At 40.1% G+C, this 24,404-nt stretch overlaps 1 protein-coding gene across 2 annotated transcripts in view; it reads right to left on the reverse strand.

Annotated features, from left to right (window-relative positions):
- Window positions 1–24,404, reverse strand: part of CERT1 (ceramide transporter 1) — a 90,623-nt gene that overhangs the window by 47,756 nt on the left and 18,463 nt on the right. For both annotated transcript variants that reach the window (XM_072992662.2, XM_020804041.3), the window contains exons 2-3: window positions 23,370–23,504; window positions 11,568–11,684 (exon numbers count right to left, since the gene is read on the reverse strand). In XM_072992662.2, the coding sequence (XP_072848763.1) occupies window positions 11,568–11,684; window positions 23,370–23,504 (252 nt within the window). The remainder of the gene's footprint in view (window positions 1–11,567; window positions 11,685–23,369; window positions 23,505–24,404) is intronic.

Below are 24,404 nucleotides of genomic sequence, written 5' to 3' on the forward strand. Positions count from 1 at the left end.
AACTGGGACTAGTTACAGGGATTGCATAACCCCTCTGTTACCACAGCCTCACTGGCTGCTATTTTTGGCCACAATTCAAGTGCTATAATAGCCCTAAATGGTTTGGGTCCAAGCTATCTCACATCTCCTTAATGAGTCTGTCTGGGTGTTAAGATCATTGGGGGAGGGGGCTTTCCCTTGGTCCCACCTCCTTCACAGTTCCACTTGGTGGGGACATGGGAGAAGGCCTTCTCTGTTACTGGTGCCGGACTCTTGAACTCTCTCCCCCCAGGCTGGCCCAATCTTTGTTGTCATTCAAATAACTTAATTGTTTTTTGATTTGGTGCCTCGCTTGACAACGTTAATTCGTTCCAGCGAAATCGCTGTAGAGCAAAAATGTCGTCAAACGAAATTAAAAAACCCGTGAAACGCATTGAAAACCGTTCGATGCGTTCCAATGGGCTGAATACCTGCTCGTCCAGCGAAGATCCTCCATACGGCAGCCATTTTCTGGTGCCTGTTAAGCAAAAAAATCAGTCCTAAAAACAGCGGGGAGCCATTTTCTTCAGCTGGTGGCCATTCTGAAACCCGACGATCAGCCGAAGCAGGGAACCGATCATCGTGAAATGAAAAAAAAACCATTTAAACCATTGTTTTGCGATCGCAAAAACTTCAACGTTAAGCGGATTCGTCGTTATATGGGATAATCGTCCAGCGGGGCACGATTGCATTTTTTTTTAATGATGTAAACCATCTTGGGCTTACATCTCCTTTTTAAGGAGAAAGGTAGATTAAAAATATTTTAAATAAATAAATAATATGTGGCAAATTGTTTCATGAATTTTCTATAATCACAATTGTTTGCTTGAGTACTAGAAAAATACAGTGGTGCCCCCCATGAGGATGATAATCCGTTCCATAGAAATTGCTGTTTAGCGAAATCATTGTCATGCGAAATGCGATTCCCCACTGGAATGCATTGAAACCTGTTTAATGCATTCCAATGGGGAAAATAGTCGTCGTCCAGCGAAGATCGCCCATAGGGAAGCCTTTTGCAAGCGCCAATCAGCTATTAAAATGGCTGTCCTGCAAAGCATGGGTCCCAAAAACACAGGGAAGCCATTTTGTGGAGCCGCCGATCAGCTGTAAAAATAGCCATCTTGCGAACAAACGGTCCGCAAAGTACGGACCAAATCACCATCCTGCAAAAATCCCCCATAGGAATGAATGTTTTGCGAATCGCTATAGCGATCGTAAAACCTCATCATCATGCGGATTCGTCGTTTTATGAGGTCGTCATCTAGCAAGGTACCACTGTATGCAGTCTTGAAAGTACTGTTGATCATCCTGTAACAGGAAGGTTAAGTAACAGAACTGTGTTCAAGACCATCTTCCAGTTGCCTCAGATGAAAAGTATGCAGTGCCCACTAGGTGGAGTCTCTGTTCCACATATGTCACAAGTGTGATCATTATGTTTTTCAAATACTGTATTGTTCTCTAAGACCAAAAAAATAAGAGGGAACTCCCCATTTGACTCAACTTTTGTAATAACAGAACCAATCAAAGCATTTATTCTGTTTTCAAATAAGATACTGTAAAGCACTAGCCCCAATGTTACACTTCAATAAAATAAATAACAGCACTGATTATTATATAGCACTTAGACATGGTGACTTACAGAATTTCTTAGGCATATATAAACTGACAATTTGTAAGAAAGAAAAGGGAAACTTACAGGGTATTGGAAGATACTAAAGCTGGGTACATGAAGTTACATGCACTTAAAACTTGGTTGTTCCTGGGGATTATGAGGATGAGCTAAGCATCTTGCATGAAAAGTGGGTTTTGGGACAGAATGAGAGAAGGAAGGAAGGTGAAGCAATCTAGGAGGTAGGATGATATTATGCTGTGGGAATCATGAACAAAGGATAGTAAACTATATCAAAAATGATTGGTGGTGGTCGGAGCAAAAGGGAACCCTTTCAATTTGGAAAAAGACTTTGGATTTATTATGGTCAGATTTAGTGCAATCCAGAAGGTGGAAAACATTTTATTTGATGGTTTGGCAGGCTCTTTTGCTTTATGTTTCTGTGTTACTCCAGACTCTTTTTACTTTAATTTCTAACTTTGATAAGTGGTCAACCTTCTTAATTTCCATCAATGCCCCTGTTCTTCTCTGTACCAGTGTTAACAATTCACACTGACCTAGTGGCCTCCCCATCTTATTTCAGCTGTGAAACTTTTAAGGTGTGAAATTTTATGTGCATAGAGTGTTAAAATTAAGGGGTAGCCCTGAATATGAAAGTGCTTTTGAAATTGAGGTTTTAATAACAGTTTACTATAGGCATATATAAAAACAATTAACCACCTCTCCAGTTGAGCAAAGTGTACCATTACAATATTGGCAGTTTAAAATGTTTATGCTACAATTGGTAAATAAGGAAGTACAGTTTGCAGGTGCTATACCTACAACATTCTGGTATTCCAGGATCTTAATGTTTCAAATGCTTTATACTACAGAATCTTAGTCCTCCAAGCACTGCAAAAATGTAATCAAAATAACAATGTTAATGCCAGCCTGCCAGATTCTATTACAGAGCCTTGGAGTTACGGTATGTGCAACACAAATAGAATCTCCTATTGACATTTTTTTCTTGATACTCTAACCCCTGAATCTTCAAGCCCTGCAGAAAGGATTGTTTATAACTGATAAGTGAAAGATATAATCATAATCAGAAAAGAAAGCCAGGGCAAGGAGCAAAGCATGCCAGGAGAGCATTGTTAGAGGGGAGAAAACTTGGCTAGAGAGAGAGCTAAGATTTTTTCTATATGCTAATATAATTTTGTAATTGCTTATGCATAGTTTACTCTGTTAACGACATGTTAAGATGTTTTCATAGAAGCAACTTAATTGAGAGATAATTTTTATTTTAGAGAATATGTCTTTATAATAATTTTTATTACTAAATATTTTGTAAATCTTTAGTCTTATTTCATTCTTAAGCACTATATTAATATTTATTAGAACATTTTAAAGCTTTTAGAGCAGTTACTTTGGCTGTTCAATAAAACAAAGAAATGTAGAGATTTTCCTGGATATTCAGTCTGGCTGTCTTGCATGGGGCAAATAAATTAAATGATATGCAAAAGAAAGGGAGAATTGAACAAGGTGCAAAAAATTCATCTGGATCAAATTGGAATTAACCCTTTTTGGAATAAATGCCAGGTGTGATTAACACAGGCTTCTGATTTTTTCCTGGAGGTTTATAAAGTTCTGTAGGACTCTTAGGGAGAGGTTCAGGCATCAGACAACCTGACCTGACAAAGGGGTTTTTCTGTGTCCTGTTTGGTTACCGTCTTCTGTGCTGTATACAGTCTACCGTCACTATTTTCTAACAACTATTTTCTAACAACTCTTCCTTCTATGACCTCTAATCTGGTGATCTGATTGTCTTCTCTAAGCCACATCCATTGTTGTATGTCTCCTCTACAGTTACTACCTTCAATTCATCCCTAGCATCAACTTGTGACATGTTTTTGTCATGTTCTCCTAGTGAACTAAAGTACGAGACTATGGCCTTGTCAACATTTTGACAAGGGTAGCTTGGGCATTTTTTAGTTGGCCTTCAGTTTGTAATGTCCAGCCTGTTGAAAAGTCCTGTGTGATTCAGAAGCTAGCCTGCTTTTAAGATTTTAGTGGTCCAGTAAACTATTTTGCAATTTTTCTCTCACATCCTTCTCCTCCACACAATTTCTCCTTCCCTATTGTGCTCAAACACACGGCTAATGATGTGCCATTCACTTTTTTTGAACCACACCCCCCCCCAAAGTCTCCAAAATCCCTCAGGGCAGAATTCTGGGAGTTTCAACCCACAGACCCACACCTGCAGACACCTTTACTTTCCTCACCTGGAGAAAGGCATAGTCCACTAAGGCTCCACTGCATTCTGCACTTTTGTTTCCTGCCACAATGCCTGGGAGAAAGCTCTTGTAGTGTTTCCTGGATGTTGCAGTTCTTTGCAAAGTATAGAGAGCCTAAAGGGCAACAAGACTACAACACCTGAGAAGCATTGCAGGAGCTTTTCCCCAGATAGCATTATGGCAGAAAATGAAGGCTTAGAATTTGATGGAGCCTAGACCATTTGAGCAAAATGAATGTAACTGCAGGGTTTGATCTGTAGACTGAAATTCCGCCTGGGGAATATTTTTTGGGGGACAATTCTGGGAGTCGGAGTCCAACAACAACAGGAATGGCACATCCCTATATAACAGCTATGTCTCAATTTTAAAACAAAACAAAATTGAAAGCCACAACTTCCCACTCACTTCCCTCACCTTCAAATGCCTGGACTGTAGTAGTCCTGTAGTCTCAATTTATTCTCCAACTCTGTTCTCAGGGCCTTTCAAACAAGTTTCTACCTCTTGCACTCCAATCAATCAATCAATCAATCAATCAATCAATCAATCAATCAATCAATCAATCAATCAATCAATCAATCATAAAAAAGGGTGCCCTTTCCACATAGTCTGGAGAACTCTATTGAGTCCTCATTCTTTACCTTTCTGCTACTTCTGATATGCTGATTCCTCTCTCTTACTTGATCCTCTTTATGTCTTCTGAAGCTGTGATTAAGTCCTCAGCTGCTCCTTCTACCTAATTGGCATTCCAATATGTGGAAGCTCTTTCTCTGCTGATGTTCCTTAAGGTTTTCTGTTCATGATAATCCTTCTCTTTATGTAAGCCTTCTGCAAACTGATGCCTACAGATTCTTCTACTACAATTCCCATCAGCCTTAAAGCATGCCAGTAATCATGGATGATGGAGGTTCAAGTTCAAAGAATCTGGAGTACACCGATTTGGGGAAAGGCTGCTCTAGAAAGAATTCCTACTTGAGCTCATAAAATCTGCTCTTTCAGTATATATAATCTGTACTCAAAGAACACCCAGCTTTATCTTGATGTTTCTAAAATGTTCTGCTCCATCCATTCTGAAATTTCTGTCTCTCTGATTTTTGTACTTCGATGTTTTGTTATCATCTCAAACTCAGAATATCTAAGATCAAATGCTTGCATCTTTTCTCTCAAGGCTTCCTTTCTCATATATTTTGCCTGTTCAAAGGTGGTATTCACCTCAGTAGCAAGGTAGCCTCAGTTTTATCTTTGAATCATTTCCCATGTTCCTCCATTTACCCACAGCCAAGTCATGTCAGGTTGTCCTTAGAACATTGCAAAACTGTGGTCCTTTCTCAGTCTCTAAGGGGAAAGATTCATTTCATTCACTGCTTTTCTCTTGAACTACTGCAGTCTTACTATGTCTGATCTTCATGATCTCACAGTGGTCCATCATATCAGTTCAGCATTTTAGTACCCATCCCTCTGATCATGCAATACTTTTCATTAAATTCCTACACTGGTTCATTCCTGGATGTGGCACATGTCTATCTTTAAAGCGTAACACTGCATATGAGGATTTATTATTATTATTTGAAATCTGTGTGAACCTGAAATTGCTCCTTGTACTGAGATGGCACAACTGTAGCAATTTTAAGCCTCTACTTAATACCAAGAATGTCTTTAGGTTTATTTCAAGTCACGACTTTTAGAAGGTTCGTTCCTTTACATACAATGTTAACTGTGCATTTTATAAGCACATGCACAGATGCACAATTTAATGAATCTGCCCTAATTCTGCAGAAATTCTACCTCTTTCATTTAGATACCTACGTACTATTCTGTTTACAGTGCTAGAACAGAAATAGAAAAGAATTACAAGAAACAAGCAACAGTGGCCACTAGATGGAGGCAATGAAAAAATAAAGCAACACTGCTGAGGTTACTATTGGTCAAAGTCCAACAGTAACCTTTATTCTGCTTCCATTACATTTTGGTTATTCCACATTTAAAATCTATTCAAGAGAGCCTGATTTTAAGCTGCAAATCTAGCAACGTTTTATTTTTCTAAAAACTAAAACCTTCAAATTCACAATGCGCTTAAAGTCAGATTTATCTTGAATGAGTTTCAGTCCTAGCCAATTAAGAGCAAAATGTACACACTAGGTGGATTTTAGGATTCATTACACTTTTGAACTTGTAACTCACTTTTAAAAAAAGACTAGATATACTGTCACGTAACATTTCTTCCATGGTTATTGCAAGAGGTATTATATTTTGGTGTCTAGAGTGTTAAACTGAAGCGCTCTAATCCAAATTCTCCCCCAGCCAGCACATTCACTGAATGGACCTAGGCCAATCATTCTCTTTTACATGATTCTGGGACAGTCACCTACCTTACACAGAGAAGGGAAACTTTTTGTTTATTTCTTTGAACTCCTTGTAAGAGAAGCAGGACATAAATGCAATTAATGTAATTCTAATTCAGAGAAGCCTCTTTGTGATTTGAGATTCTGTAATTAATAATTAAGGCACAACTGGGCACAAAATTCTGCATCCTGAGAATTTTGGCTTTGTATTAAAATAAAGTTTTGAACAGGGCTTCAAATTTGTTGTTGTTACAGGTTGTCAAATTGTTGTTGTTACATGTTGCCTATGAATGAACAATCTCCAAAATGTCCTATTATCAACTGCCCTGCTCACCTGCTCAATTCTTGTAAACTTAAACCTGCAGCTTCCTTTAGCAGGTTTCCCCATCCAGTTGGGTTGCTGTGTAGCCTGCATAATTAATTTGTAAATCACACAAAGAGTTCTGTAAGTGCTGTGGGGCAGTATATAAGCAGCACACTCTTTTCCATTAGGGAGACAGTCCATTTCGTATATGGTCTTCCTCTTTTTCCGCTGCCTTCCACCTTTCCCAGAATTATTGTCTTTTCCAGTGACTGCAAATCTATTAATGTTTCAGGTTTCTACAAACTAAAACCTTTAGAATCACAATACATTCCCATGATGTGCCCAAACCAGATCAACCTTACTTTCAATGTTTTTGCCTCCAGAGATAGTTCAGGCTTGATATGATCTATGACCCACTTGTTTGTCTTTCTGTCAGTCCAGGATATCCACAAAGTTCTTCTTCATTCTGTGGCATCTCCTTTTTTGGCTACTAAAATGTATATGGAACGTTTCCACTATGTGGGCCTTCCCAACCATCCATATTTGTTGGCATATTCTTGTTATGATTTTGACAAATTCAGCCTCTATGGTTTGAAATAGTTCTATTGCTGTCCAATTTACTCCTGGTTATTTATTTTGTCCCAGTGCTTTCAGAGCAGCTTTCACTTCACTTTCTAATACTACAGGTTCTTCATCATAGGAATCCTCTTCAAAGGAATCTGTCATCCTTTTATCTTTTCTTTATAAGTCTTCAGAATACTATTTCCACGTTCTCTTTATTTTCTCCTTGTCAGGCAGTGTGATTTCATGTTCTTCACTCAGCATTCTTAATCTAGGCCTAAATTTTCCTTTGATCACATGTATCTTCTGGAAGAGATATCTTGTTTTTCCCCTTTTGTTGTTCTCCATTTCTTTGCACTGCTCAATACAATAGCTCTCTTTGTCTTTACTTTGAAATTTCTACTGCTTATCAAAATCTCAAACAGTGAAGTGTCAGGGATCTGGACTTTTATGCCTTTACAGCTTGTAAGAAAGCATAAAAAAGCAGTGCAAATGTTTTAACCAATGGGTAAAGATTCATTTGAGATTCTTGTTGTGTGTGTCTGTTCTGTCCCATCAAGTCAAAACTGACATATAATGATCCTAATAGGGCTTTTAAGGTAAGTGAGATATTTAAGGAGTGTTTTTACCAGTTCCACTCCCCCAGTGAGTTTCCATGGCCATGTGGGGATTTGAACTCTGTTCACCAGAGTCCTAGTCCGTCACTCTGTCCACTGCACCACACTGGGAATGTTATAGATCAATAGAACTATCTAATGCTTTGGGAACATTTGGAAGAAAAGCAGCCAAGGCACTAAAGAAAACAAAATGCAGTGTAACAAGAATCCAGCTTTCTCAAGAACAGCTTTAGATGCTGATGCGTACTTAAAACAAGAGCACAGTATACACTGCCATCAACACCAAAATTCTCGAAAGACATCTGTAGTATTTGCCCTTGTGGCCCCTGCTTGTCTTTCCCTCACAAAGGCTCATATCACATTTTCCTCTCACTGCTACCAGTAGATTACCTCAATCCACAATATAAATGACGTTTGTCTGAACACTTGACTTGTGAACAGAAACAGAACTTATTTATTGAAGTGAAGCAGATTGAATAATAACAGAAGTTTCTCAGCAAACCATCAACAGTCCTCTCAGTACATACTTTTTTTTGCTATATCATTACCACCTTTTCTACCTATTTTTCTAATCAGCTCTATCTCTCAGTATTTTTCCCTCTCTGACTAACCAGCCCTTATCTGACTCCTCCTCCTCCTGCCAAACCTCATGTAGCTGCTGACTCCACCTCCCCAGTCCTCTCATAGATTCATGCAAATCAGCTCATGAATATGAATGGCATGAGTGATGTGGGCGATCATCACAACATCTGATTCAGCTCCAGAGAGTATCTCACCAGATCAGCAACTTCGATAAAGCTAAGATTCCAACCACTGTGGCATGCGCCAAATGCAAAATACATTTCTAACAGTTAGGATATTATTAATTATAAGGATTCCCCAGAGTAACAAGCAGTACATTTTCTGTATATGCACTAGTTGCAAAAGCTTTTGGCTATTCACAGCACTGTTTGGCTTTAAAAGACTAGACTAAGATCCAAACTGCTACTTTAAGCATACTCAGCATCTACATTACATAGAAGTGCCAGATTTTATTAGATCCCAATGTGTTTTGGAAAATTACCTTTCTGTTTTTAGGGGCAATCTGAATATACAAGCTTTAATTCTCGATCTAGGCCTCAGGAAAATATGTCTTCCAGAATGTGTTGGGCTCTAATACTACTTGGAAATTGCAGATTTATTTCTCTTCTCTTCTCATGCCATTCGAAAGGAGACAGAATAAAGACATTTCAACACTGTCACCCACATTTCAACACTGGCACCCATGGTAGAGGGCCGTGGCCCTGGCAGGACTGGGCCGTGGAGACAGATCTACTGCCCCCCCGGCACACACTCCCCGATAGGCGCATGAGCACCCCCTGCGAGCGCACCCCATCCAACTGCGAGCATGCCCCACTCCCCCATGCATGTGCATGAGCACGCCCCGAAGAACTGACGCTGCTGTGTGTGCCAACCCTGGAGAGTCGGGACGTACAGCAGGGAAGTGGGTCGGTCGTGTGAATTCACGAGGGAGAAGCTCCAACCGTGCTGCATACAGTGGCGGCAGGAAATGGAACTGGCGTGCTCTGTGCCGGGGTGGTGATGTAATCTCTGTGGGAGGTCCCTTGGCACAGAGTTCTTAAAGCTATAGAAGCCACTTTTCCTGCTCAGCCGCAGAATAACCCAGTAGTGTGCATTCACAGAGGACGTGAAGGAGAACAGGCAACGGAAGGTTGGATTGCAACTGGCAAGATTCCTTCTAATTTTCAGTCCCATTGGGTGGGGCTCTGCCCCTCACATGCACACCATCCCCCCATGGGGTTCCATTACGACTAAAGCCAAAATGGCTGAAAACGATAGCTGTGGGTGCACGGAGGAGGAGGAGCCCTGCGCGGAGGGGGAGAGGCACACGTGGAACCTTGGCAACTGCCATAAACCCTCACCCTGGGTATATTGCGTATGTTGCTGCTAGTAGCAGTCTAACTATGTATGGGTATCTGCAGTTGCCCATTCCTACTGTAAGCCAATCATAAAACAAACATTTCTATACCCTCATCCACAAAAAGGAGAGGAAAACAAAACCCAGAAATTATAGTTCAATTTTTGTTTAAAAATCCTTTACACAATATATCCAGCTATTATCTTCAAGACTGACTCAAGAACTGTTTTCAGCTGTTATCCAGTTTATGAGCACTGCAAGACCAGGTTGTTTTACTCTAGTATTATCAACAGTAATAACTAGTGATTAAAAAAACTAAAACAAAACTATAACACCAAGAAGACAGCTGAATTTGCCACAACTAGAATTACGGGGTCTTTATTTCACTCTGATATATTTTACAGTGTTTCATATATCTTACAGTTGTGGCATACATGAGAAACGTTCCTTCCCTTTTTAAGTTCTGGAACAATGTGACTGGTTGGGAAGGGCTAAACTTTGTGACACTGCAAAGTATCAGGGGTACAGTATTATACAAAAGCAGATGATACCCTTATTGGACCACTAAAAGATAGCTTTCAACCTAAACCAGTCTTCGTCAGGTTGTGCATCAATATATTACGGATAGTGCAAACAAAAAAATTATAATAGTCCCAAAAATCTTGGCAGATGTATGTGCCAGGTTTCAAACTCTACCCCCAGAAACTGTTGGTTGTGTTTTTATTCCCAATCCTCAGATAAAGTACAGCGGTGCCTCGCTTAACGACGATAATCTGTTCCAGGAAAATCACAGTTAAGCGAAAACATCGTAAAGCAAAAATAAAAACCCAATTGAAACGCATTGAAACCCCTTCAATGTGTTCCAATGGGGTAAACACTCAACGTCCAGCGAAGATCCTCCATACAGCAGCCGTTTTCGCTGCCTGTATAGCGAGGAACCCATCCCTAAACACAGTAGGGAGCCATTTTAATCACCTGGTGGCCATTCTGAACCCGCCGATTAGCTGTTCGAAAAATGTCATTTTGCGAAGAATCGGTTACTGAAGCAGGGAACCGATCATCGCAAAGCGAAATTCCCCTGTTCAGGCCACCATTTTGCAATTGCAAAAAGATCTTCGTTAAGCGGTTTCATCATAATGCGGGGCAATTGTAAAGCGAGGCACCACTGTACCACCATAAAACCATATTTCCCTCTCCCATTCCCTTCTTTTGTTTTTTTTTCTGGACTAAGGGGTATTGTAATTTCCCAAGAGGCATCCTTTATGGCAGGGGTCCCCAACCTTGGGCCTCCAGATGTTCTTGGACTTCAACTCCCAGAAATCCTGGCCAGCAGAGGTGGTGGTGAAGGCTTCCCGGAGTTGTGGTACAAGAACATCTGGAGGCCCAAGGTTGGGGACCACTGCTTTATGGAACATAATAGCCCTACAATACTTCTAATGTTTTGCAGTGCCACAGAGCTTAGTCTATACCAGGCAATCCCTCTTCCTTGGAACTAAGAAATGGATTGATCTTTTTTCATTTATATGCCAGCGATAAACTATATCAAACACCACAATCATGAACACAAAAACCCCACCTCCAGTAACAACCTAATTCTGAACTTCACTACCAGGGTTCATTTTGCTTTAGATGGCTTAGGCTGCAGTTGTCAATGATAATGGCTGTTGCTTGTTTTTTGCATTCTCACAACCAATCTTCGGGAAACCCTCAGACTTAGAATTTCTAAAGGGATTCTCAAGTGCTAAGTCTTAATTTCTTTTAATTCATTCCTTTTTCATAGGCTACAATACTTAATACTATTTCTAACACTTCAGAACAAAATCATTTGCTTTCATTTGCAGAGATCGTTATTCACATTGTTAACAAATCCTCAGAGGTTTCTGTTCAATTGCGAATCGTTATTAATTACCAGGGAAGATGAGTCATACCTTGTGCTGTTCAATTGCATCTACCCATTGTTGTCTGTGATCTGGATCCTGAGCTCGTAGGTACCACACACTGTCATTTACGCTAATATCAAACCTGCATTCATCAAAGTCATGGGGCTGTAAAAAGGAAAAATAATGTTTATTAGCCCAATAAGAACAAAAACACGAAGATGAACATAATAAATTACAAGATAGTGCAACTCATATTGATCCATTTAACAATTCTTGTACTTCTATCCAACATGGGGCTCTTCAAGAGGCTGATCAAATCCACACCTGCCTCAGTTTCAGTGAAATTACAGTATTAAAAGTATCCATTTCCCTGACAAAGTGCAAGTCACATTAATCAATCTGTTTCATGAACTCCATTTTCTCTGACAGTTCACAAAAGCACACATACATGTGGCTTCTACAGAGCCACATCTTTAGTCCATCTAACTCAGTATGTCTAATCTAAGTACCTTCACATTAGTTGTAAGTACTTTAATTGGAAGTGCTGCTGAAGATTCACTAAGTTGTGTTAAACCATTTATACCCTGTGTTACGATAGAGAAACAGCTTTCTAAGACAGCTAGCCCAGTAATATGTAAACTAACTGGCAGTGGCTCTCCAGGGTTGCAAGCAGGGTTTTTCCCAGCCCTACTGAAGATACTAGGAACCAAACCTGCAATTTTTCTGCATGGTTCATCACTAGCTATGGCTCCTACCCAACTGTTACCCCTCATTCCACATAACTAGTACATAATCCAAATCACTAAGATAACGGTAACAAAAAACAACAGTATAAACCTATCATGCTAATTAAACCATATTTTAACTAATTAAGAGATACACTAATCCAGTCTCATACAGAATCTTTAAATACACAGGAAGACCTTCAGAGATGCACATATATAGATATTTTCTTTATTATTATTTTATTGTTTTATTTACATGAGTTTAGCGTACCAAAAATTAAAAACCTGTGAATTAATCTTAATTAATGTATGATAAAACAAATGACAATCACATTTTCAGTACCCCCAGAGTGCCACAAAACCATGCCAAAGAAGATCACAAATAATGAATCAATGATGAATTTCAGATTTCCAGGCGAAAGACATACTTTCTTGATTCATGATAAGCGCATAGTATGCTGTAAGACTGCAAAGGTTCTTAGATACATATCTTTCAAGCAAACATTTTCATCTTTGCCCATCTTTCTACAGAGTTGACACAGTTACACTGAAAGATGAGACTGAAGTACAGTATTGTAAAATGTTTAGAGATTAAATGCTATCTCATTCATTCAACAATGCATTTGTCTGGAATTATTTTTACTGCTAAATCAGTGAGTTTGTGTTTGTTTGGGCCTTTTAAATTATAAATAATCATAAGAATTTCTGTCTGCCAAGCAAGTAACACTGAGCTGGATGAAGAGAGTGAAGCTGCCAAGAAACTATACTTTTTCGAATGGCCTGCATTGTTCCATCCCACTGTGATACTCCATACCTTATCATACGCTATGCAAGTGTAATCCTAGTCTCCAGAATGACCTGTGGAAGGCAAGTGCTGAAGTGGGGAGAAGTTAAATCACCAAGACTCCACATATTCCTATCTTTTCACAGTGGAAAGTCTCTTTTCATGAGTCCCTTTACACTTACGCTTCTTGGCTTCATTCAATTTCTTTTTTCAGCTTTAAATATGAATATGGGGTTAGGGGTTTGTCTCATTAATTGGTGTTTTGAACTCCAATGTTGATACAGTCATCATGTTTGAATTTAGCTTAAACTGTCACAAGTAAGATACAACACAATTATGTACCAGTAGCCTCACAGTTTTATTAATTGAGATGTCTAGGCTGAAGGGGAAAATCCAGAAATTAACAAGTCACACAGCAATTCATCTTATTGTCCTCTACTTAAGTCATACTACGTGAAAGGTTTGCTTTCACAGCTGAATTTATTTATTTGTTATCTGATGTTGAATATATTGGGCATAAACCTTAGAATGTCTCCTTTTAAACTTACAGCTTTTATACATAAACAGAACTACTAGAAGTAGTAAAGGAATTTCATTAGCATTGGCGCTTGTGTATCAAGTGTATTCTACATTAAGCACTTCTGAAGCACTTTCTAAAAACAGTGTACTTTCAGGATTGGCATTTTTTCCAGAAACAGTAGTTTTAGGCAAGATTCCAAGAGATATGAGTATGCATAAACAAGAAATAAAAACGCATTGTGTCATATTTATGTACAGCAGAGGAGTATTCTCCTTCACTCATCTTTTCCAGGTATACGTATATACACATACACACATTGCCTTTTCATTTATCTTCAACGAAAATATTTTTCTTTTAAAAAATCCAGTAATAAGTAGATTTTCAACAATAAAATAAAAATAGGCTAGTGTACACCTGCTTATATGAGTCATCAACTTGCATGAACACCATAACAAGCACTTACAGCTCTCTCTCTCTATGAAAATAAAATTTGCAAGCATCATTTGTGCAAATCACTGAGATCTGGTTTCAGTTTGAGAACCAGCAATGCAATTATATACACGAGGAGTGAGTACAGTAAGCAATCTTCAAAGTTTAAACAACGTCACCCACAGAAAAAAGTATGAACATCATTGGGAATAGTATTGAAGTTCTTCCTTCCCCTAAATTTAGAAGTCATGTTGTGAATTAAGAATACCAAAACTAAAACTGGTACAGTTTGCTTTTTGTGCCAGCAATGTTAGATGAACGATCAAAGCCTTTATATTCTGATTGTTGTGGGTTTTTCGAGCTCTTTGGCCATGTTCTGAAGTTTGTTCTTCCTAAGGTTTCGCCAGTCTCTGTGGCCGGCATCTTCAGAGGACAGTGCCCGAAAAACCCACAACAACCTTTATATTCTTCTTTCAAGGTTCTGAAACAGACAATGCATTCACAATTTAGGCAATATTTTCAACAAAAAGGTGACTAAAGTATTGAGAAGAAACTAAACACAATTTTTAAAACCCAGATTTCTCTTTTCCAGTGAGATAGCAATTTTAGACTTTTACAATGGAGTATGAAATAGCTCCACTGGTAATCTGCCCTACCTTTATCAAAACATTTGGCTGTAATGTCTGCCCATTTGCAGACTAATACAGAGCTGGTACCCTCAAGTGCCAGGAGTTCAAATCCCATTGTGCTTCCTGGGAGAGGGACCAGCCAAGATCATTTGGAGTACGTGTAGCTGATAGGATCATGTGTACTGCCATCTGTGCAGCCTTGAACAACCTGTACAGTCCCAGATGCCACCAGCAGAAAGAATAGAAAAACTATTATTAGTTATTTACAACTAGAAAACAGTGATAAGGTACTGTTAAGTCAGAATCAACTTGATGACAGATAATTATTAACTATGAGACTGCTATACATTATCTGTAGTTTGTAGAAAACTACAATGTTTTCTTATTTAGATCAGCAAACAAAATTTGAAACTACTACCATCAAACAATGCCAAGCACAAAACCAAAATGTTTTACATACCACATTATATATCATAAAATAGAAAATTAATGCAGCAAAGTCTACCATTACATTCAACATGAAGCATACTATCTATTATCTGACTCTATTTGAGATGGCACAGACTAACTTCTCAGAGATTAACTTCCCAAAAATTATTCTAATAAAAATACAGTGGTGCCTCGGTTAGCGAGTGCTCCGTTTAGCGACGAAATCGCTTTGTGACAAACTTTTTGCGATCGCAAAAGTGATCGCTTTTTGATGTTCCCTATGGGGGAATTTCGCTTTGCAATGATCAGTTCCCTGCTTCGGGAACCGATCATCGCAAAGCAACTATTTTCGCACAGCTGATTGGCGGTTTCAAAATGGCTGCTGGGTAAACAAAATGGCCACCTGCTGTTTTCTGGGATGGATTCCTCGCTGCACGGGCAGCGAAAATGGCCGCGCTATGGAGGATCTTCGCTGGACGGTGAGTTTTAAGCCCCTAGGAACGCATTAATCAGGTTTTAATGCGTTTCTATGGGCCTTTTAATATCGCATAGCGACGTTTTCGTTCAACAGCGATTTTTGTGGAACGAATTAATGTCGCAATGCGAGGCACCACTGTATTACCTTGATGTGGAACTTGGATTTTGACTTTGCTAATTCATTGCCTCCTTTCTTCCCTCTTCTCTAAAAACATACTGTAAGCATCTTATCCCACCCACCTCCACTGAAATCTGTTACTGTGGAACAATCAAGGCCAAAGTGGTTTAGAGGTACAATACTGCCCGTTGCCATTAGCCTATCCAAGGGATATACAGTACAATTGCACTACTTTTTCTCCAGCTTTCCTGCCATTTTTTACACAGTATTCTTTCAAAGCTGATAGCTTTGTGTGGTAGCTTACCAATTCTGTGGGGAAAGAATTCTGCCAGAGAGATTAATCATGATTTCCTGTTGAATCAGCTATAAAAACAGCAGGCATATTGTCAGAGTTTCACTTCATATTCAAATACAGTCATGGCTGTGCTTCACAGGCTATTTCATGGCTGAGTTGATTAACTTTACTATTCTGCCTTGCAAGATATTTTGTAAAGAGAAATATTTAACACACGCATGCCCACAAAATCAGTTTTAGGATTTAGAAAGCTAGAAGTTGCAGATACTCACAAACTTACACAACATGGTTGTGTCTACATCTGTAAAAACTGATGGTGACAGTTTATACTACAAAATATAAGATTATGAAATATTGCATTAAATATGGGAGTTTTTCCCCATGGATTTAAAAAGGATGCTTTACTGTATATATTTAAAAACTAGTGAGGAGATGTACTAGATAAGAACTTGTTTTCAGTTCTCACTTGATTTACTACCATCCTTCACATGTTTTAAATATTTCTGAAAGTTTGTGTCTTTTGTCTCAGAAATGGTAACAACTAGAAATACATTAATTTGCACAGAAACTACAGAATTCTTCAATAACTGGGTTAGTTACATCTCAATTCCCCCCGCCCACCCAGAGCTCCAATAGGACCCATAGATAGCAAGCTTTTAGCAGCGCTAACACATAGGCATTTGTTGGGCTTTCTATTACACTGCCAGGGGGTTAAATAGAGACCAATGTGAACAAATAAAACTGGGAGTTGAGCAGAAATGGGCATTAGGTTGAGGGGAAAATGCAGTTTTTAGCATGGGGCAAGTATTGGTGTGGAAGACGAAAAGGCCAGGGTGGGGAGGGGGACTTTCACTTAACTGGGGCTTATTTTTGGGGTAGGGCTTATATTACGAGCACCCTGAAAAATCATACTAGGGTTTAATTTAAGGTTAGGGCTTATTTTCGGGGAAGCAGGGTACTAATGAGTAGTCAAGTGAAAGTATTATCGGAATTAATCTAGTACCTACCCTATTTCCCCGAAAATTAGATGGAGTCTTATATTAATTTTTGCTCCAAAAATGCATTAGGGCTTTTTTTCATGGGATGTTTTATTTTTTTTCATTTACAACAATCTACATTTATTCAATTACAGTCACGTCATCTTCTGATTGCTGCACAATGGTGGAGGTTGATGTTTCACTTAAGTGGTGCTTACTTTGGGGGTAGGGCTTATATTACGAGCATACAGAAAAATCATACTAGGGCTTATTTTCAGATTAGGTCTTATTTTCGGGGAAACAGGGTATATAGTTGAGAAAATGAAGCCACTAATCAAGAAGAAAACATGCTTCATCCGAAAGAGGTGAGCTGAGGACTGGGAGCCGTGCTGTGCCAGGCAGATGACAGCAGGAGTCTACACCCAGTGACTTTATTGACAAGAGACTCCAACTTGATGAGAGACGTCCATCCACCATTGAGAAGGGGTGCCTAGCTATCATGTGGACGCTGCAAAGGCTGAGGCCATGCATTTGGGGGAGAGGATTTGTCCTGTGCATCAACCACTCTCCTCTTCTATGGCTAAGGACTATTCGAGCCAACAACAACAGATTGATGAGATGGGTGCTGATTCTGCAGACTCTAACTGTGAAATCTACAGCATAAAAGGGACCCAGAGTGTGGTTGCTGACGTCTTGTCTCGAAGGCCAAATTACTAATGGGTGGAGAAAAGACTGTAATATATTAACTGTTCTGTTTGTGTAATGGTTGTGGAATATACTTAAAGTGCATAAGCCCTAAAATAAGCCCTACCCCCAAAATAAGCCCTACCCCAAAAATAAGCCCTACCCCAAAAATAAGCCCTAGTTAAATGAAACCCTGCCCTCCACCAGGGACTCACCAGGATCCTCCCAAGCCCTCAAGAGAGACTTAAAAATTCTTCCCCTCCTCTCCCACTTCCCTTGCTCGCAGAGGGGCTGGACAGCCAGAGAGGAAGGAGCTGCACACCTCCAGGAACTTGCTCCTTGGCTCCTAAGTTATCAACGGCTCTTGGGGCTCGCACCTCCACAGTGTGCACACTCCCCCCCCCAGTGTGTGCCCAGGCAAGGCCAACAAAGCACAAGGTTGGAGGGGGGAGGCGATTTTGGAGCTCCAGCCCCCGCCAGCCAGCCAGCCCCCAACCCTGCCTTTATTTTCCCCCCACCCTCTCTCTTTCCGTAACTCTTTTAGCCCTCCTCTTCTTTGGCTCCCTCTTCGGTGCTGCTGGCAGGGCCACGTGTTGAAGCAGCTGCTGCTCTTTCCTCAACTAGGCTTGCCAGCTTCGGGACCCTGCCCCCTTCCACACCAACGCCTCCCCCTTCACTGCTGCCGTTGTTTCCCGCAAAACAAACCTAGCGCCTGCCAGCCCGAACAGGAGCCTTAGCACAGGCACTGCCACTGGAAGAACCCGAGCCACCACCATGGCGCCTCCTGGCAGCGGTGGAGGCACACCTGGAGGAAGTTGCACCAGGTACATTTTAAAGAAGGGGAAGGAGAACGGGAATAAATTAATAATAATAAATAAAATAAATGATGGTAACTAAATAAATGTAGATTGTTGTTCATGAAAAAAGTAAAACATCCCCCCAAAATAAGCCCTAATGCTTTTTTGAGCAAAAACTGATATAAGACCCGGTCTTATTTTTGGGGAAACACGGTAAGTATCCTTATTAATGTAAAAGTAAAGTAATGCAATTCGTATTAATGTAAGTAATGTATCCTTATTAATGTAAGTAACGTACGAGGTTAATATATCTTTATTAATGTAACAGGAATATAATGTAACCTTGGTAATGTAAGTGATGTAAAAAGTTAGTGTTTGTATCCTTCCTTAAACCTTCATTTGTTTATGAGGGCAAACCGTTAAGTTTCCCCTCCTAAAATAAACTTAAGGGGGGAGGAATGTGGCATCCGCCCAGATAATGACTATTCATATACTATTTGCATAGACCAATGGGAGTGCTGGAGGGGCGGAGTCATGAGATATAAGAAACTCAGCAGGAGGAATGGGAGTTTAGATAGGGAGTTTTGAGTTTGGGAAAGAGAGTTGAAGAGTTTGGGGAGTTTGGGCAGGAGAAGTGGTTGAGAGTGGATGAAGGAGGATGTTTGTTAAGAGTTAACATTGTTTGAAGTATCTACATCTGTAAAAATAAAAAAAATTCTATTCTGTTCTTTTTAAATGACATATGGCCTGGACATTTATCATTAATAATAGATAATGTTGATGTAATCAACTGATGGCAGCTGAAAGACATGTAGCGTGAGCTCTTAGTTTGGTGAAACAAGCAGGGGCCACGTGGGGATCATGACACCTTCATTTGTTTATGAGGGCAAACCATTAAGTTTCCCCTCCTAAAACAAACTTAAACAAACAAAAAATTAAAAAAAAAATCTATTGGTTCTTTTAAAAATGACACATTGCCTGGACTTCTATGATTAACAATAAACCATGTTGATGTAATCAACTAGTGGCAGATGAAAGACATGTAGCATGAGTTCTTAGTTTGGTGAAACAATCAGGGGCCACATGGGAACATGACAGTCCTAGAGAATGCAAATTAGACAATAGCCATTCGAAAGAAACCTAATTTGGCCGCAGACAAAATAGGGAATTATAAGCCCATTGCCAACCTTTGTTTCTTGAGCAAAGTGGTCGAGAGGGTGGTGGCCAATCAGCTCCAGGCCCTCCTGGAGGAAACTGATGCCCTTGATCCATTCCAGTCGGGCTTCAGGCCATGCCACGGTAAGGAAACAACATTGGTTGCCCTGCAGGATGACCTCTTGAGGGAGGCCAACAGGGGCAATATATCCTTCTTGGTCCTCCTCAATATCTCAGCAGTCTTTGATACCATTGATCACAGTATTCTCCTGGGGCGGATCTCCAAATTGGGAATCAGTGGCTTCACTTTGGCATGGGGAAGACTGTCCCCAGAGAATGCAGCTTGTCAAGATGACTTCTACCCCATGGATCCTCAATTGTGGGGTTCCACAGGGGTCAATCATCTTGCCAATGCTATTTAATATCCATATGAGGCCGCTGGGTGAGGTCATCTGGAGTTGTGGGGCCCGGTGTCATCAGTACGCTGATGACACCCAGCTCTATCTCTCCTTTTTTTCCAACTCTAATGGATGCTGTTCTGACCCCTGAACGCTGCTTGGGGACCATTCTGAAGTGGATGAGGGCAAATGGACTGAGGTTGTACAAGACAGATACTTTGCCTGCGGGCGGCCCTGGTATCAGTGGGTTGGGAAACTCCCTCTCCTTTGGGGGAGTGACTCTTCCCACAAAGAGTGAGGTTTGCAGCTTGGTCATCTGCCTAGACCCGGATTTCACCATGGACACCCAGGTGGCATCTGTGGTCCGGGCAGCCCATTTCCATCTTTAGAGGATTGCCCAGCTGCATTCCTATCTAGACATGGGGGCACTCATGAAGCTGATTCATGCCCTCATAATCTCAAGAATAGACTACTGTAGTGCTTACTACATGGGGCTACCCTTGAGGCTGATGCGGAGACTTCAACTGGTCCAAAATTCGCCGGCCATATTAATAACCGGGATGAAGAAATTCCAGCACATCTCCCCCATCTGGCCGCCTTTCATTGGCTACCAGTTCATTTCTGCATCGACTTCAAGGTTATGATGATAACATTCAAAGCCCAAAATGGTTAGGACCTTGGTACCTATCAGAATGCCTGTACCCAGCGAGATCTGTCCGTTATACCCGTTCTTCACAGGTGGGGATCAAGGTTGAGAACCTTGACTCCGAAGGAGGCCTGGAGGGAAAGAACAAGAAGCTGGGCCTTCTCAGTGGTTGCCCCCCCCATGGAACAACCTGCCCATTGAGATCTGCATGGCACAGTTGCTGGATGGGTTTAAACAAGCATTGAAGACTTGGCTCTTCCATCAGGCTTTCCTGGAGTATTATGATCTCAGCCTCCCTTTTACCATCCTTTTTCTCATCCTCTCCATCACCCTTTTGACCATCTTTATTGCCATATGGTTTGATTTATCCTGTGGCTTGTATTAATTTATTTATTTTATCGTGTTTTAATACAGTGGTGCCCCTCATAGCGATGTTAATCCGTTCCGGATTAATCGTCGCTATGAGGAAACATCGCTAAACGGAACGGAAAAAGCCATAGGAATGCATTAAACTTCATTTAATTCATTCCTATGGGGCCCAAACTCACCGTTCAGCGAAGTTCCTCTATAGCGCCGCCATTTTCGCGCCCTTGGTAAGCGAGGGCAGGGTGCGAAAATGGTTGCAGCGGCCATTTTGGGCACTCTGCGGCCATTTTGGAACCGCCAATCAGCTGTTTTAGAAACATCGCAATGCGAAGATCGGTAAGTGAAACGCTTACCGATCATTGCAATGCAATGTTTTACCCATTAAAACATCGCAATGCGATCGCATTAATGATCTAAAACATAGATCGCTATGTGGATTCATCGTTAAATGGTGCGCTCATTATGCGAGGCACCACTGTTAGCTGCCCAGAGTCGCCTGGTTGCCATATTGGTGCCGGGTACAAATTCAGTAACTAAATAAGTAAATAACTAGACTACTGCATGGTTCCATAAAAGTACTGTATTTTTTGCTCCATAAGACACACCTCTCCATAAGACACACCACATTATTAGGAGAAGAAAACAGGAAAAAAATAATCTGTTCTCTTCTCCTAAAAATTGGTGAGCCTTATGGAGAGGTCCATCTTATGGAACACACCTTAGGACACTTTAGAGACTCACCCTGCCCCTCCGGCTGTCAGAGGGGGCAAAATTGCCACCTTCTGGGAGTCTTCTGAAGCTTCCCAAGCCTCAAAAGACTCCCAGAAGGTGGTGATTTGCGCACACTGGCCCTGTGGGGGTGGGGGAGTATCGCAAAGGTCCTGGAAGGCTCATTCGGACCCTTGCGACGCTCCCCCCCATGGGGCCAGTGGGGGCGAAATCGTGGCCTTCACTCCATAAGACGCACAGACTTTCCCCCCATTTTTTGGGGGGGGAGTGCGTCTTATGGAGAAAAAAATACGATAGTCTTTCTGGAGCTATAATTTCTCAAGGGAGCTTTCTCCTTCAGCTTCTTCATGTAACCTCTTTTATTTATAAAAGGTAGATTTATCACTCTGAAAATATATTTGCAAGGGAAACCATTTTGAGATGCCATATATTGCTTATCTCCCTCCAATAGCTGACTCAAGTGGCTGTTCTCAGAATGACTTACAAGTAATGAGAATCTACGAGAACATCACTGCTACCTAACATTCACCTGATGTCAAGGAATATCAAGATAGATACAAATCGTCTGTCAAAGTCTTCATATTTATATTTCCTCCTAAATATAGCATCTGGCTGCATCACAGTAGGAGCCAATTATACTAAACACAATTCTGATGTACTGTATAGTCAATACTCTTTGTAACTGCACTTTTTTTGCATCATCTTGCCTTCTCAATTGATACACCTGAAATTGTAAAACAAGAGTGGAATTCAAATGTAGGTGTATGCCACTGGACTGAAAGAAGTGGATCCTGTCTCTCTGCTTCTCTGAAAATGCCACACAGACAGACAGGAAACCTTGCTGAATGGGATGTGAGAAAAACATCCCAAAACAGGCAGAAAAGACTCCTGTGAAGGTACCTTGTGGATTCAGTCCAAAATCAGCAGAAAGCCTGAGCACTGCTGCATTGTGGTCCATTATTTTATTCTGAGAACAGGAAAGAGCTGGTGTTGATCACACAACAGATCAAGAAAGGTATTTTGGGGACATGGAAAAAGCCTCTATCACTTTCTGTGTCAGTATTGCTGGCTCCCATCGCAAGACAACACTCAGATACAAGGTAACCACATGACCAGGCACTACATGACTGCTTCCTGATATATCAGCAGATCTGCATGAAAACATTCATGTGCCAATGATTGTCTCATGTTACTGTTGGTAATGTATGATTCAGACCTCAGTTATCTTTATCAAATGCTTCTTAAAATATGGCATGGGAATATAAAAATTTGTCTTGACCAGTCCAGACTCAAGAGACTCAATATGCATGTGGGAGAACTGCATGTACAGCTACAGCTTGTTTGTTCTTGGTGCAGTGTTCTTGCTGCCAAGGAGACAAGCTACTTTTTGAACAGCAGCAGCTTGTCTAGTACAGTAATGGGAACTGCTACACCAAATAAAATGAAAGTCTGGCTACAAGCACAGTTCTGCTGTTTATGCAAACATTATGGCTTGGACCATGCCTAGCAGAATCCTGCAGTGTGCAACAACTTCCAAGTGTTCAGAAGCAGGTAATCTACCTACCTGTGACCAATTAAATATATTCACGGTTTTCACATAGTATTTTCTCAGCTTTCCTGTACAAAAATTGTCTGGAAATACATCTAAAGAACTAGAGTAACAAGTTAAAGAATCTTTAAGACAACACTTACTGTAATGACAGCCTTACTCAAGCAGATTGAGCCCCTGCAGCCATATTCTGTCTCATCTTCAGACTTGTAGTAACTTAGAGTGTTGTTTTTCAAGACCACCCAGCGGTCCTGCCACCCATGGATATAGTTGGTCCACTAGAGAAAACACATACAAATATTTCAATAAAATAAGGCCCCAAAACACATGCACTATACTTGCATAATAAAGTTTGCTTATTATTATTATTATTATTATTATTATTATTATTATTATTATTATTATTATTATTATTATTATTATTATTATTATTATTATTATTATTATTATTATTATTATTATTAGAATTTATACCCCACCCATTTAGTCAATTGACTACTCTGGGCGGCTAACAACGTATAATATAAACAATTTAAAATATAAGAACAAGGTATATATAACTTAACACATACACATTAATATAAGAACACATATGATTTTTTAGTTTGCTCTATACAGTATTTTGTAAAGTTTTATGATAAAAAGGTCATCAACATGTTTATTGCAAGAAAATGTTAATTGCCAGTGTTCAGTACTTTGGATAAAAATAGTTCTAACACATACTTTTTAAAAAATCTGTTACTAAAAATTCATAGCAATTATAAAAAATTAAAAAGCTTTGGAGAAAATAATTTAATGACAGTAGTAAATATATCAATTTGTAAACAAACTGGAATGTTGATTCTCAGAGAAGTGCATAAAATTCAAAATAATCGAATCTACCAGAACCATAGAAATACCAGAGTGGACTCTTTTCACAATGGAAACCTACCATATGCTACCTTTTGAAAAGAAGCAATTCTGCAATCCTCATAATGGATACAGTGGCTGAAAACCTGTTGTTTAGCATAGAAAGACTGACTAGAGTAGGCCCACTGAATCAGTAGGGACATGGTGATTCAGCTCTTCCACAATCTGCGTTGATTTAAATGGTCCTACTTAAGTTGCAATTTACTTCAGTATAGTAAATCACAACTAGAGTAGACCTTTTGAATCAATGGAACCTAGGGAGTTATTAT

Source organism: Pogona vitticeps, chromosome 2, assembly GCF_051106095.1.
Source record: "Pogona vitticeps strain Pit_001003342236 chromosome 2, PviZW2.1, whole genome shotgun sequence".
NCBI lineage: Eukaryota > Metazoa > Chordata > Lepidosauria > Squamata > Agamidae > Pogona > Pogona vitticeps.